The sequence below is a fragment of the Mustelus asterias genome, chromosome 25 (genome assembly GCF_964213995.1).
Source record: "Mustelus asterias chromosome 25, sMusAst1.hap1.1, whole genome shotgun sequence".
Classification (NCBI taxonomy): Eukaryota; Metazoa; Chordata; class Chondrichthyes; order Carcharhiniformes; family Triakidae; genus Mustelus; species Mustelus asterias.
Window position 1 is genome coordinate 13109278 of NC_135825.1, and position 16031 is coordinate 13125308.

Sequence of the window (16031 nt, forward strand, 5' to 3'; positions counted from 1 at the left end):
TGTTGGATTTTTATGAAGATGTGACTAGGGCGGTTGATGGAGGAGAACCGGTGGATGCGGTGTTTTTGGATTTCCAAAAGGCGTTTGATAAGGTGCCCCATAAAAGGCTACTGAAGAAGATTAGGGCACACGGAGTTGGGGGTAGTGTGTTAAAGTGGATTGGGGACTGGCTATCCGACAGGAAGCAAAGAGTCGGAATAAATGGGTGTTTTTCCGGTTGGAGGAAGGTAACTAGTGGCGTGCCGCAGGGATCGGTACTCGGGCCGCAACTATTTACCATTTATATAGATGATCTGGAGGAGGGGACGGAGTGTAGGGTAACGAAGTTTGCAGACGACACAAAGATAAGTGGAAAAGTGAATCGTGTGGAGGACGGAGAAGATCTGCAGAGAGATTTGGACAGGCTGAGTGAGTGGGCGAGGATATGGCAAATGGAGTATAACGTTGAGAAATGCGAGGTTATACACTTTGGAGGAAATAATAACAAATGGGATTACTATCTCAATGGAAACAAATTAAAACATGCTACCGTGCAAAGGGACCTGGGGGTCCTTGTGCATGAGACGCAAAAGCCCAGTCTGCAGGTACAACAGGTGATCAAGAAGGCAAATGGGATGTTGGCCTATATTGCGAAGGGGATAGAATATAAAAGCAGGGATGTCTTGATGCACCTGTACAGGGCATTGGTGAGGCCGCAGCTGGAATACTGTGTGCAGTATTGGTCCCCTTATATGAGGAAGGATATATTGGCATTGGAGGGAGTGCAGAGAAGGTTCACCAGGTTGATACCGGAGATGAGGGGTTTGGATTATGAGGAGAGGCTGAGGAGATTGGGTTTGTACTCGTTGGAGTTTAGAAGGATGAGGGGGGATCTTATGGAGACTTATAAGATAATGCGGGGGCTGGATAGGGTGGAGGCGGAGAGATTCTTTCCACTTAGTAAGGAAGTTAAAACTAGAGGACACAGCCTCAAAATAAAGGGGGGTCGGTTTAAGACAGAGTTGAGGAGGAACTTCTTCTCCCAGAGGGTGGTGAATCTCTGGAATTCTCTGCCCACTGAGGTGGTGGAGGCTACCTCGCTGAATATGTTTAAAGCGCGGATGGATGGATTCCTGATCGGTAAGGGAATTAAGGGTTATGGGGATCAGGCGGGTAAGTGGTACTGATCCACGTCAGATCAGCCATGATCTTATTGAATGGCGGGGCAGGCTCGAGGGGCTAGATGGCCTACTCCTGCTCCTATTTCTTATGTTCTTATGTTCTTATGTTCTTATAAATGTTAATTATGAACTAGGTATAACATTAAGTGCAAAACGGATTTAAAAAGTAATGAATCCCATTCACTCTGAAGACTGAAAAAGACTACACCTAAAAGATAATGCAGTGTAGGCAATTATACACCTCTCCAGCTGTGGCACTCATTCTACAAAGGAATGACTTATTTTTATATTAAAATGATTTTTTTCTGTCTGCAAGCCAAGACAAAGACGTTTCAGTCTTTAACACTTCCCTCAAACCCCCAGCCCCAACAGAACACGATAGGATGACTAATCGAGCCATCATTCTGGATGCCGCAGATGTTAGTTAACTTACCACATTTCCGACTACACAAACACAAGTATGTCAACACAAAACTCAGATTCTAACAATTAAATTTCTCTGCAAATAATCAAGAGAAAAATAAAATTTCTTCCAAAAAAATATTATTGTACAATGTGCTAAAACTGGAATTGAAAATCCTAAAATAAAGGAGACTTTTTCTTCACTTGGATTTTCAACAGGTGCTGGTGGGGCCAACACACAGAATGTTAGAGTAAGTTTACTGATCTCAGGGGCTGAGAATCAAATCTTGATAGTCGTATCTTCAATCGTTATTCCCTGCGAGTGTTGCTCCTTGCTGAGAATGAAACATCAGCAAACCTGCCCGGCTGCGACCAGTTGCCGTCACCACTGACAAAGTCTGCGTAATAAAGATTTATCCTCCTTCCATCCCCTCACCCATCCTTTCAAAGTTTAAAATGATTCAACAACAAATAAAAATATAAAAAAAGTGAGAAACCAGCCAGGCATTTGAAAGAGTGTAGCAAGGATCAACCAAACTGATGGCAGGGACTGGACACCCAAATTAAAGAGGAGGCTGCAGAGAGAATGTATACACTGGAAAAGGAAAACCCTCAAAAGATTCATCTTATAGAAACATCCACAGAATGGTCACAGCATGGAGAGAGGCCATTCAGCCCGTCATTACCATACCAGCTCTCTACAAGAGAAACTCAAGACAGGCCTCCCTTGTCACTTCCCTGTAACCTTCCTCCTCACATAATCATTCAATGATTCTTTGAAAGCAACAGTTGAACTTGCCTCCACCACACAGACAGTGCATTCTAGATCCTAACCACAATGCTTCAAAAAGTTTTTTCCTCATCTTGTTAATGGTTTATGATACCTTTCAGACAACGTCCTTGATTACCCTGACACTATCCCCGAGTATGCCCGTCCCTCTGGCAAGGCAGATCCACTAAAAGGTGGAGGCACGAGTGCCATCACATTGATCAGGAGAGCTTGGTCCTCAAAATTGACTCTGCTTGCCTGGAAGTCTTACAATCAGCTAGGAAACCTCCTGCTGACTACCACCCATCATCCACCCTCAGCTGAGGAATCAATACTCCTCCATATTTAACACTACCTGGGAGAAGAAATGAGGACAGGCTGCAAGAACACAGTTGACTCGGAGTAGGGTGCTTCACTATCCTTCACCAGGAGAGCAGCAGCACCACTACTGACAGAGTCCTGTAAGACAGAGCCGCCGACAGGCTGGAGCCGCAGCCCCGCCAGACAGAGCCGCCGACAGGCTGGAGCCGCAGCCCCGCCAGACAGAGCCGCCGACAGGCTGGAGCCGCAGCCCCGCCAGACAGAGCCGCCGACAGGCTGGAGCCGCAGCCCCGCCAGACACAGCCGCCGACAGGCTGGAGCCGCAGCCCCGCCAGACAGAGCCGCAGACAGGCTGGAGCCGCAGCCCCGCCAGACAGAGCCGCCGACAGGCTGGAGCCGCAGCACCACCAGACAGAGCCGCCGACAGGCTGGAGCCGCAGCCCCACCAGACAGAGCCGCCAACAGGCTGGAGCCGCAGCTCCATCCCCACCAGACAGAGCTGACAGGCTGGAGCCGCAGCCCCACCAGACAGAGCCGACAGGCTGGAGCCGCAGCCCCACCAGACAGAGCCGACAGGCTGGAGCCGCAGCCCCACCAGACAGAGCCGACAGGCTGGAGCCGCAGCCCCACCAGACAGAGCCGACAGGCTGGAGCCGCAGCACCACCAGACAGAGCCGACAGGCTGGAGCCGCAGCACCACCAGACAGAGCCGACAGGCTGGAGCCGCAGCACCACCAGACAGAGCCGACAGGCTGGAGCCGCAGCACCACCAGACAGAGCCGACAGGCTGGAGCCGCAGCACCACCAGACAGAGCCGACAGGCTGGAGCCGCAGCACCACCAGACAGAGCCGACAGGCTGGAGCCGCAGCACCACCAGACAGAGCCGACAGGCTGGAGCCGCAGCACCACCAGACAGAGCCGACAGGCTGGAGCCGCAGCACCACCAGACAGAGCCGACAGGCTGGAGCCGCAGCACCACCAGACAGAGCCGACAGGCTGGAGCCGCAGCACCACCAGACAGAGCCACCGACAGGCTGGAGCCGTAGCACCAGACAGAGCCGCCGACAGGCTGGAGCCGCAGCACCACCAGACAGAGCCGCCGACAGGCTGGAGCCGCAGCACCACCAGACAGAGCCGCCGACAGGCTGGAGCCACAGCAACGCCAGACAGAGCCGCCGACAGGCTGGAGCCGCAGCTCCACCCCCACCAGGCAGAGCCGACAGGCTGGATCCGCTGCACCACCAGACAGAGCTGACAGGCTGGATCCGCTGCACCACCAGACAGAGCCGACAGAACCAATACAAGAAAAAAATCTAGCTGATCCTGTCCTTACCAATCTATGTCATGGATACATCTGTACATGACAGTATTGGTAGGAACAACTCATGTCCCATTGACTCCACAGTCCTGAGGGCACCCTCCATTGTGTTGTGTGGCAATATCACTGTTCTAAATGGGACGGCACGGTAGCACAGTGGTTAGCCCTGCTGCTTCACAGCTCCAGGGACCTGGGTTCGATTCCCGGCTCGGGTCACTGCCTGTGTGGAGTTTCTCCTTGTGTCTGCGTGGGTTTCCTCCGGGTGCTCCGGTTTCCTCCCACAGTCCAAAGATGTGCGGGCTAAGTTGATTGGCCATGGGAAAAAACACTAGGCATATCTGAAAAAGAGATGCCAATCTGCTGCAACTACCATAGAGAACTAGGTGCATGCTGAACAGCAGAAATAGCACGCTCTGGACAGAGTCAAGCAATCCCACAGCCAACGGATCAAAGCAAACTCTGCAGTCCTGTCACATCCAGTTGTGACTCGAGGTAAACCAATTAACAGGTGGCAGTTCCACAAACCTCCTTATCCTCAGAGTCCAGCACGTATATGCAAAAGGTGAGTCTAAAGCTTTTGCAACCAGCTTTAGCCAAAAGCGCCAAGTGGCGATCCACTCGTGCACCATCCGTGGCTCAGTGTTTAACATTGTTGCCTCTTGAGTCAGAAGGTAATGGGTTCAAGTCTCATTCCAGGACCCAAGAACAAAAACTAAGGCCGACGCACTATTGTAATAAGAAAGAAGTGTTGCCCTGCCCGTGGTGTTGCCGTCTTTCAGACAAGGTGTTAGAAAAAGCTTGATCTGCTCTCGCAGATGGATATCAAACATCCCATTTTATTTTAAAGAGAGCAGCAGAGATATCGCCAGTATCCTGGCTAATATTTACCCCTGAATCAACTTAACAAAACCAGATTACCTGGTTATCACATTGCTGTGTGAGGTAGCTTGCTGTGCTTCCTATATTACAGCAGTGACAACCCTTCAAAAGTACCTCATTGTCTCAGTGTTTTACAGACATTGGGTGGTCATGAAATATGCTATATATAAAACAGACATTTAAGCATAGCCTCCTCGAGTTCTGATCATCACAAAAGCCGATCTAAGTCAATTCACTATACATGATACCAAGAAACCGAACAGCATACTAAATACAGCAATATCTATGGATCCCCAACAATATCCTAGTTGTAGTGCTGAAGACTTCTGCTCCTGAACGAGCTGCGCCCCAAGCCAAGGTGTTCCAGTAAGCTACAACGCTGCCATCTACCTGACAACATGTAAAATTGCCCAGGTATGTCCTGACCACAGAAAGGACATTCTAATCGGACCAATTCTGCCCCAATCAGCAAAGTAATGGAAGGGGTAATCGACAGTGCTATCAACCGGCACTTACCAATAATCAGCTCATCGATGCCAATCTGGAGTTTTGCCAGGACCATTTCTGCCAAGTCTGTGAAAGTCTTGATTCAAACATGGACAAAAGCACTAAATTTTAGAGGTGAGATGAGAGTGACTGTCCTTGACACCAGCATTCGAATGAATGCGACATCAAAAAGCCCCCGTAAAACAGAAGTCATTGAGAATCAGGGGAAAGCTCTCCAAATGGCTGAATTCATCCCTCGCACAAAGGAAGATGGCTACTGTCAGAGGTCAATCAGTCCTTCAGGAGTTCCTCAGGGTAATGTCAGAAACCCAACCACCTTCAGCTGATTCAGTGACTTTCCCTCCATCGTAAAGGTCAGAAGTGGTGATGCTTGCTGACAGCAGCAACAGTTCCATTTGCAATTCATCAGATACTATACTATCTATGCCCTCAAACAGCAAGACCTGGAGAACATTCAGGCTTGAGCTCATCAGGAACATTTGGAAGACCAGGCAATGACCATTTACAACAAGAGGAAATCTAACCATGTTGCCTTGACATTCAACAGCACCACAATCACTGAATCCCCGGGCATCAGCATCCTGTGGATCATCACTGACCAGGTACTTAACTGGATCAACCACATAAATACAGTGGGTGCAAGGGCCAGTCAGCAGCTTGATATTCTGCAGGGAGTAACGCACCTTCTGACTCCCCAAAGCCTATTCCCCATTTACAAGGCAAAGGCGACATGAAAAACTCTGCCTGGTAGAGTGCAGCTCCACAACACAAGCAGCTCACCACAACCCAGGACCATTTTTTTAAAAACTGGCATCCCACCCACAACCTTAAACATTCACTCCTCTACCACTGGATAACCAAGGCTGCAGCATGTACCATCTACAAGATGCAATGCAGGAACTTGTCAATGCTGTGACTGTACATCCAAAACCCTAGACGTCAACATGCAGGAAATTAAGGAAAGCTGACACATGGGAATACATCACCTGCAAGGTCCCGCCAAGTCCCTCACTTTCTTGACTTGCCCTCTTTTTAGGTCAAACCAAATAAACAAACTCAGATTAAGTCAGGACAAAGTAAAAGGGGCAGCTCCCCAAAAAGGAGGGGGAACAGCCCGAACATATTGAGGTTTCTTCATCATAACAGAGTCAAAATCCTGCAACTCCACCAAATAGTTAGTTCCCAGGGAGTATATTCACCAGAAACAAGAAGGCACCAGAAACTCATCAGTATCTTCTCAAGGGTAATCAGGGGGAAGTGAGCAATAAAAGTTGGTCTAGCCAACGACACCCACATCCCATGATTGAACAAAAAAAAAATGTAACAATGACTACACTCCCAAACTGCTTCATAGTTAATAATCGTAAGTATTTTCTTTCCATGATCACTGAATTGAACTTCAAAGACTGAATACCACCAGGCGTGATGATGGCTAAATCAGCTAAAATAATTATCGAGCAAAACAGATATATTTCTGTCACATTGGTGCAGATGGACAGGCATGTGGCAAATTCAACTGGCAAAAGAAAATGTCCCAAAACAATGTAAAGTTTATTTATTAGTCACAAGTATAACATTACTGTGAAATTCCCCTCGTCGTCACAGTCCAGTGCCTGTTCGGGTCAATGCACCTAACCAGCATGTCTTTCAGAATGTGGGCGGAAACCGACTCACCTGGAGGAAGCCCACGCAGACATGGGGAGAATGTGCAAACTCCACACAGACAGTGACCCAAGCCAGGAATTGAACCCGGGTCCCTGGCGCTGTGAGGCAGCGGTGCTAACCACTGTGCTACCGTGCTGCCCCATTTCTCTCAGTTATATTCAACAATGCCACTTTCTTGTGAATAAAGCCAAGCAAAAGACCAAGGTACAAGATGCATGATATCATCAAAATTGAAGTGAGCATGGTAGAATACAAAATAAATTAAAATTAGTGACAGGAACTGGTAATAATGAAGTGAAATGGAAGAGCTTGGCAAGTTTCAGGAACTCAATTTTCAGCTGAAACGAACAAAGTTCTCCAGCTCTCTTTGGAAAGGACTGAGACACTGTCATTTCATCAGTCAACTGGTAGCTGAAAACTTTGCTCAGTGACAAAGCTAGGGCAAGGGTGAACAGCTATCACACAATTATGATTAAAAACGCTTTGAGGTTTGATTCAAGTCCAGAAGATTGAAGAAAATCGCCAGATATCATGCCAATTTTCAATACCCCATTGCAACAGTGACAAACATCTGGGACCCAGATCATGATTATGCTTACTTGCATTCATGTCATACCAATAATATTTTAAACCTGCATTTTAAATCTACATGTTCCTTCTTTGGTCGCAATAGACTAGAGAACTCATTGATAAATTTTAACAACTCACTGGTCACTTTCTTTGCAATAGCTTAGACTAAAATATTAAACAAAAATGGGCCTGTGCACATTTAGTTTGTGTTAGAATAATAGAATCCTACAGTGCAGAAGGAGGCCGTTCGGCCCATCGAGTCTGCACTGACCACAATCCCACCCAGGCCCTACCTCCATAACCCCACGTATTTACCCTAGCTAGTGGCCCTGACACTAAAACTTTAGCATGGCCCGCACATCTTTGGAGTGTGAGGGGAAACCGGAGTACCCAGAGGAAACCCATGCAGACACGGGGAGAATGTGCAAACTCCACACAGACATTGACCCAAGCTGGGAATCAAACCTGGGTCCCTGGCGCTGTGAGACAGCAATGCTAACCACTGTGCCACCTCTACACAAATGAATTTTGTTCAGGATAGTTTACAAAAACTTATGTGGAATGAAATAAGTGGAACCTTGGTCTAAAATCAAACACATCAACTTTTTAAAAATATTTGGACGTGCATTTGAAATATGATAATGAAGCAAAGGGGATAAGTGCAGGGAAATAGGAAAAGCACAACTTTAGTGGTAGATATTGTCGGTGCAGACTCGATGGCCCAAAGGACCTTTTCTGCAATGCATGACAGCAATGTTAATAGCTCCATCACCTCGCAAATAGCAGGCATTAGAAAAAAAAACTACTAGTTTGTCCTGTGCCAAAATAGACAACAATAAACCTGTCCTTCAAAGTTTTAACACGCAAACACCCTCGAGGGCCGTGTCTGGCAAGAATTTTGCCAGTGCTGCATGGAAAATGCAAAGGTCCACCAGTGAAAGAGGCAAAGGGATTGAAAGTCCAGTGCTATTGGCAGTGATTGAACTAACAAGGTTCAGTCCCGCACAGAGGACACAGGAATAAAACAATTTTTAAAATGCTGGTCAAGTCTACCATGGAATGTGGATCCCTCAAAAAATCCAAACTTCTGGAGGGATGTGGTGAGGGGTTTGTGTAATGTCAGCTCATTCAGCAATGATTGATTATTTGGGGGGGGGGGGGGGGGGGTTAATTATCTCCCACAGACCTGAGGGGGGAATAGAAAGAGTAAAGGACGCAGAGACGGCTGCGCATGCGCCATCGCGCAGGGCATCCTGGGGGTTGTAGTTCTCCCGCTCGATCCAGCAAGCCGCCAGCCCGCCACAGAGACTACAACTCCCACAATGCAACGCCTCCGCCTGCCCCGGTGGAGCCGATGCTCCTGTTTCCCCCCCGGCCCGCCGCCTCACCTTCTTCACCGGTTTGTGCGACGCGACAGCGCCGCCGTCGTTGTTGAAGACGACCAAGGAGGGCTCCTTGGGCGCCGCAGTCTTGTTCATCGCGTATTTCTCCATGTCAGCCCTGGTCTTCTCGCTGCTCTGCGCCCTCTCGGCGTTGGCGTTCTCCTTCACCTCCTTGGCTTTCAGCGCCTCTCGCACGTCCTTGGTCTCCACCGGCTCGGCGGCTCCTTTCTTCAGCAGCTCGGCCATCGTCTTTCCTGTCAAGTGCGCTCGCCGACCTTCCGCTATCGACCGCCAACCGTTTGACTGGAGGTGCTGGGATGGCGCAGCGGCGACGGCGGAGCCTGGAGTGTCGACGTTGGAGGAATGGCCCCGCCCCCTTCTCTCGTGCGTGCCTCGCCCCCTTCCCCCCCGCGTGCGTAGCCCCGCCCCTTCCCCGGTGCGTGCCCCGTCCACTTTCCCCCATGCGTAGGCCCGCCCCTCGACGTCAAGAACCTAACCAGTGATCTGCGTGTGACGTCATATGGAGAAGTTGACCATTTCTCTCAGTCACAGAAAAGGCCCTTCAGCCCATCAAGTCTGCACCAACATAATCCATGATTAAAGGCGCCCTAATCCCATTTTCCTGCGCTTGTCCCTTTGAATATTATGCTCATATAATCGCAGAATCCCTACAGTGCAGAAGGAGACCATTCGGCCCATCAAGTCTGTACTGGCCACAATCCCACCCAAGCTCTTATCCTGTCACCCCACACGTTTACCCTGCTCATCCCCTAACACCAGGATCAATTTAGCGTGGCCAATCCCGCTCATCTTTGGGCTGTGGGAGGAAACCGGAGCACCCGGAGCAAACCCACGCAGACACGGGGAGAATGTGCAAACTCCACACAGACAGTGACCCGAGGCCAAATTGAACCCAGGTCCCTGGCACTGTGAGACAGCAGTGCTAACCACTGTGCCACCGTGCCGCCCTTGATATTTCAAGTACTCGTGCAAATATATTTTAAAAGCTGTAAGGTTTTCCAGCCTCACAGTGCCAGGGTCCCGGGTTCAATTCCCGGATTGGGTCACTGTCTGTGTGGGGTTTGCACGTTCTCCCAGTGTCTGCCTGGGTTTCCTCCGAGTGCTCCGGTTCCCTCCCACGGTCCGAAAGACTTGCTGGTTAGGTGTGTTGGCCATGCTAAATTCTCCCTCAGAGTACTCGAACAGGCACCGGAGTGTGGCGACTTAGGGATTTTCACAGTAACTTCATTGCAATGTGAATGTAAGCCTTCTTGTGACACCAATAAATAAACTTTGAATCACTACCTTCCCAGGCAATGTATTCCACATTCCCAACACCCCCTGAGTGAAAAAGGGTTTGCTCAAATCCCCTCTTAATCTCCTGCCCCTTACTCTAAAACAATGCCCCCTCATGATTGACACCTCAACAAAGAGGAACAGCTGCTCCCTACTCACCCTGTCCATATCCCTCATAATCTTATACACGTCAATCAGGACCTCCTCAGCCTGTTCTAAAGAAAACAATCCAAGTCTATCCTGTCTCTCCTTATAGCTCAAAGGTTCCAACCCAGGCAATATCCTGGTGAACTTCCTCTGTACCCCCTCCAGTGCTATCACATCCTTCCTATAGTGAGGTGACCAGAACTGCACACAGTACTCCAGCTGTGACCGAACCAACTTTCTGTACAACTCCAACATTACCTTCCTGCTCTTATACTCTACCTGGTGTTGTGAAACTTCTTACTTATACTCTACACCATGACTGATTTAAAAAAGTGTTCCATATGTCTTCTTAACTATCCTATTCTGATGCTCTGCCACCTTCAGGAATCTGTGAATAATTACCCCAAGATCCCTCTGTTCCTCTGAGCTTCCCAGTGTCCTGCCACTCATTAAATACTCCCTCATCCTGTTTCTTCTTCAAAAGTGCATCACCTCACACTTACTTCTTGGTTAACTTTTAGCCCAATGGTAGGAGTTGCATTTATATAGCTCAAACACCACACAAGCTTTCCCAACCTGCTTCACAGTCAATGAAATACTCTTGAAGGGTTGTATTGTGGAAAGTTCAGCCTTTATCTCTTCTTAGGCAGTCATTCAGGATCCGGGGTGATTTGCTTCCGCTCTGCTTGGATGAGTGCAGAGATGGCTGATAAATCCAATGTGTGATCTGCAGATCCGGCCACATGCAGAGGTGCTTTACGGGTTGGTTAGGTGTGTTATTCAGAGGTTTGCGTGCACCATGACATTGCCTCCGCAACGTTCCTGACAAAGTCTTTCTGTGTGCAACACTTCTCTATTATAGTCTATATTATAGATCTATGATCTATAGTCAGTTACAAGCCACGGTCTTCCATCTATTAGTAGGGAGGGGTGCCTGATCTCTTCAGGGGCACTTTGGGGAGATCCCTAAAGCCTTTGCGCTGGTATCCTGCCAGCTTCAAGTTTCTAGGTGTCCAGATCACCAACAACCTGTCCTGATCCCTCCATACTGACGTTATAGTTAAGAAAGCCCACCAACACTTTTATCTTCTCAGGAGGATAAGGACATTTGGCATATCCACTATGACTCTCATCAATTTTTACAGATGCACCATAGAAAGTCCTTTCCAGATGTATCACAGCTTGGTATGGATCCTGCTATGACCAAAACCACAAGAAACTGCAAAGGGTTGTGAATGTAGCCCAGTCCAGCACACAAACTAGGTTCCCACCAATTGACTCTGTCTGCACTTCCCACTGCCTCGGAAAAGCAGCCAGCATAATCAAGGATCCCATGCAACCCGGACAGACTCTCTTCCACCTGCTTCCGTCGGGAAAAAGATACAGGAGTCTGAGTTCATGTACCAACCAACTCAAGAACAGCTTCTTCTCTGGTGCCATCAGACTTTTGAATGGACCTACCTCATATTAAGCTGATCTTTCTCTTCACCCTTGCTTTGACTGCAACACTATGTTCTGCATCTCTCCTTTCCTTCTCCCCTATGAACGGTATGCTTTGTCTGTATAGTGCGCAAGAAATAATACTTTTCACTGTACCCCAGTACATGTGACAATAATAAATCAGATCAACTGAGGTCCATGGAGAGCAGTTGCTTCAGGAATCAGCACCGCACAGGACATTTGTACTTAAATCCCAGAGTAAGACTTGGACTCATGATCTTCTAGCTTGGAAACTAGAGAGCTCTGATAAGGACAGTTTTGGGCTTACATAGTCAACAAAACCTCCCCAGAGCATTGCGACAGATGGACACCTCACCAATCCAAAACTGGAAGAAGGCAAAAGGAGATCAGAGGCACATTTTGAGAAGGCCCCTGAGGGACTGGGATCAGCTCAGGTGTTGGACTCCAGTTGGGGGAGGTACAAGAGAGTTCTGAGTCAGAAGACAGGAGGCTGTTGTAACCCGTGGCTGAAGGAAGCTGCAGAAGTAGAGATGGGAGGTCCAGACAATGGAAGGTTTTATGTTAGCAGCAGGATTTTTACATCATTGTGTCAAAGGATAGATTCAGGTCATGGTCTACTGGGAAGTGGAACTTTTGAGAGTAGGAATGTGGATGGTGCAGTTTTAAACAAGCTGCTATTTGTGAAGGGCACAGCTTATAAAAGTCAGCAGTAACTGAATCTAGAAGTGATGAATGTAAATGTAAGACCACAATCGGCACGGTAGCACAGAGGGCGGCACGGTAGCACAGTGGTTAGCACTGCTGCTTCACAGCTCCAGGGTCCCGGGTTCGATTCCCGGCTTGGGTCACTGTCTGTGTGGAGTTTGCACATTCTCCTCGTGTCTGCGTGGGTTTCCTCCGGGAGCTCTGGTTTCCTCCCACAGTCCAAAGATGTGCGGGTTAGGTTGATTGGCCAGGTTAAAAATTGCCCCTTAGAGTCCTGAGATGCGTAGGTTAGAGGGATTAGCAGGTAAAATATGTGGGGGTAGGTCCTGGGTGGGATTGTGGTCGGTGCAGACTCGATGGGCCGAATGGCCTCCTTCTGCACTGTAGGGATTCTATGATTCTATGACAATCATTTACAATATATATTAGTGACTTGGACGAAGGAAGCGATGGTACGATTGCCAAGTTTGGAGATGACATGAAAACAGGTGGGAAGGTAAGTGGTGAGGATGACACAAAGGGCAGAATTGTACGGCCTCGCTCGTCCCAAAACTAAAATCCCGCCCGAGGTCAATGGACCTTTCCCTGGTCCACCCCTCACTCACTCCAATTCTCATGGTGGGCGGGGCAGTAAAACTCCAGCCAAAGAGGCTAGAGAGGGAGATGGATCTGTTAGATGAGTGAGCAAACACTTGACAGATGGAATATAATGCAGGAAAATGTGAAGTAATGCACTTTGGTAGGAAGAATAAAGAAGCTGAATGTTATTTAAATGGAGAAAGACTGCAGAAAGCTGCAGCACAGAGGGATTTGGGGGGTCTTCATGCACAAAACACGAAGCCTGCAAATTCAGCAGGTAATTGGAAAGGCAAAAGAGATGTTGGCCTTAATTTCAAAGGGGGAATGGATTATAAAAATAGGGAAGTCTAGCTAAAACTGTACCAGACATGAGTTAGACCACACCTGGAATACTGTGAACAGTTTTGGTTCCCTTATCTAAGGAAAGATATACTGGTATTGGAGGCAGTCCAGAGAAGGATCAGTAGGTTGATCCCAGGAATGGAGGGATTTTCTTATGAAGAAAGATGGAGTATGTTGGGCCTGTACTCATTGGAGTTTAGAAGAACAAGAGTTGACCTTGTTGAGACATTGACAGAAGACTTGAGAGGGTAGATGCTGAGATGTTGTTTCTCCTTGCGGGAGAGTCTAGGGCCAGAGGGCATAATCCCAGAATATGGAAGTAACCCATTCAAGATAGAGATGAGGATTTGTTTTGGAGGGATAACGAATCTGTGGAATTCTTTACTGCAAAAGGCTATATCATTAAGTATGTTCAAGGCTGAGATAGACAGGTTTTTAATCAGTCAGGGCATCAAGGGTTATGGGGATAAGGGCAGGGAAGTGGAGTTGAGGATTATATCGGATCTGTCATGATCTCATTGAATGGTGGAGCAGATTCAACAGGCCAAATGGCCTATTTCTGCTCTTATGTCTTATGAAGATAGCAGTCAAGTGGGACTGACTTGAGCAGAATGGGGAGTAAATGAGGGGAGTTTGAAGAAAAGCTCCAGGTTGAATCAGAAGCTAAGGTTACAAAGCATTGGGTTCAGTGTGTGCAAGCAACTAGGGAAAGGAATGAAGTGGAGTCAAGGTATGGCTGCTGAAAAGAAAGCACAGCAATGTAGAGTCAGTAAAACCACTGTACGAGCTGTGCAAGATTACTTAACACACAGGAATAGAATCAAACTGGAGGCAGATGCTGTGAGAAATGGAGCAGATATACAGATTAGGTGGATTAGCTGTGCTAAATTGCCCCTTAGAGTCCAAAGATGCGTAGATTAGGTGAATTGGCCATTGTAAAAGTGCAGGGTTATGGGAACAAGGTGGGTCTGGGTAAGATGCACTTTCAGAGAGTCAGTGCAGGCTCAATGGGCCAAATAACCTCCTTCTTAAAGGTAGGGATTATATGGAACTTATTGGTTACCCATCTCAAATGTCAGACGAGTGCCCCATCACCAAGGTGATGGCTATTGATCTTACAGATCAGAGTGTCCTTGATGCTTTTGTGCAGACTCATCTAAGCCCACCTTGCTGTCTACCCTCCCAACCTCTAACACTCTCTCCAGTACAAATGATGCAGCAACTATGAAAAAATTAATTACACTAGAGGTTCCAGTATAAATCCCTCTATTCATATTCATGGCCGTTCTTTCCAATCTTGCCATCGCTCCTAGCTTCTGTACTACCAAGTTCTCAAACACAACATCATTTGGCCACTTTTCTTGTATCCCTCTCACTGCCCATATCTCACCCGCTCCATTTTCTCCTGAATCTACCCCTTCCAAACACTCTGCCCTATTGTTTATGTCAGTATCATTCACACAGGAAGTTGGTTAGCTCTGTGGGCTGAGTAGCTGGTTTGTGATGCAGAGCAACACCAACAGCGCGGGTTCAATTCCCGTACTCGCTGAGATTATTCATGAAAGGCCCTGCCTTCTCAACCTTGCCGCTCGCCTGAGGTGTGGTGAACCTCGGTTAAATCACCACCAGTCAGCTCTCCTCCTCAAAAGGGAGAGAGCAGCCTATGGTTGTCTGGGACTATGGTGACTTTACATTGACATCGTTTACAGGATATGGCCCTTGCTGGCCAGCACTTCATGCTCATCCATCATTGCCCTGAGAAGGTGGTGGGGGAAGCTCCTTCTTGAATGTAACTGAGTGACTTGCTAGGCCATTCCTGAAGGCAGGTAAGAATTAACCAAATTGCTGTGGGTCTGGAGTCACATGTAGGCCTGACCAGGCAAGGATGGCAGATTTCCTTCCATAAAAGTGCATTAATGAACCAGATGGGTTAGGGGGTGGGAACTATTTAGTTCAGCAACTATTGAACTTCTTAAACCAGTTATGTTAAAAGTCCTTTTGCATACAAGAGAGAGGTGTTCATCCTTTGCAAGTAGCTTTTACACACACACGGTAAATGCTAGAACCAAAAACTTGCACAACACGACCATCTACTGGGTAGCGAAGAGTTGACACTCTTGTCAAAGTTCAATTTTGCAAATACCCAACAGGATGGAGTTATCAGGGCAGCAATAAAAGCAACTAAATGTAATCTACCAGCTTTCAACCCAAATGAGTGGCGTTTTGCTGCAACTGGTAGGCTGGAAGGTTGGTCCAAAGAATGAAACAAGTTAGTTGCAGATCAATCTTCAGCAATGTTATTGAACAAGTTTCAGAATGGTACGAGTTGCCCTGATAAACAGCCAGAGGATGGTACTTGGCTTTCATAGTGTGCTCCATCCAATAGAGCCTCCTTCTGTGCTTCTTCCCGTGACGAATTAAATTAACCGCACAAGTGTCAATAATAATTTGTGTCGATCACCTCTCCATGAACTGCACACAAAGGATCTCATTCATAGACATTTAAAAAAATACCAAAGACTGGATA

At 47.8% G+C, this 16031-nt stretch overlaps 1 protein-coding gene across 2 annotated transcripts in view; it reads right to left on the minus strand.

The window, feature by feature from the left end:
- The window catches only part of ahcyl1 (adenosylhomocysteinase-like 1), a 103978-nt gene extending 94610 nt beyond the window's left edge, over positions 1-9368 (minus strand). The window contains exon 1 of one of the 2 annotated variants that reach the window (XM_078242140.1): positions 8981-9368. In XM_078242140.1, the coding sequence (XP_078098266.1) occupies positions 8981-9220 (240 nt within the window). In that variant the 5' untranslated portion in view covers positions 9221-9368. The remainder of the gene's footprint in view (positions 1-8980) is intronic. The other variant, XM_078242141.1, reaches the window with a different exon arrangement.
- Positions 9369-16031: the final 6663 nt, after the last annotated feature.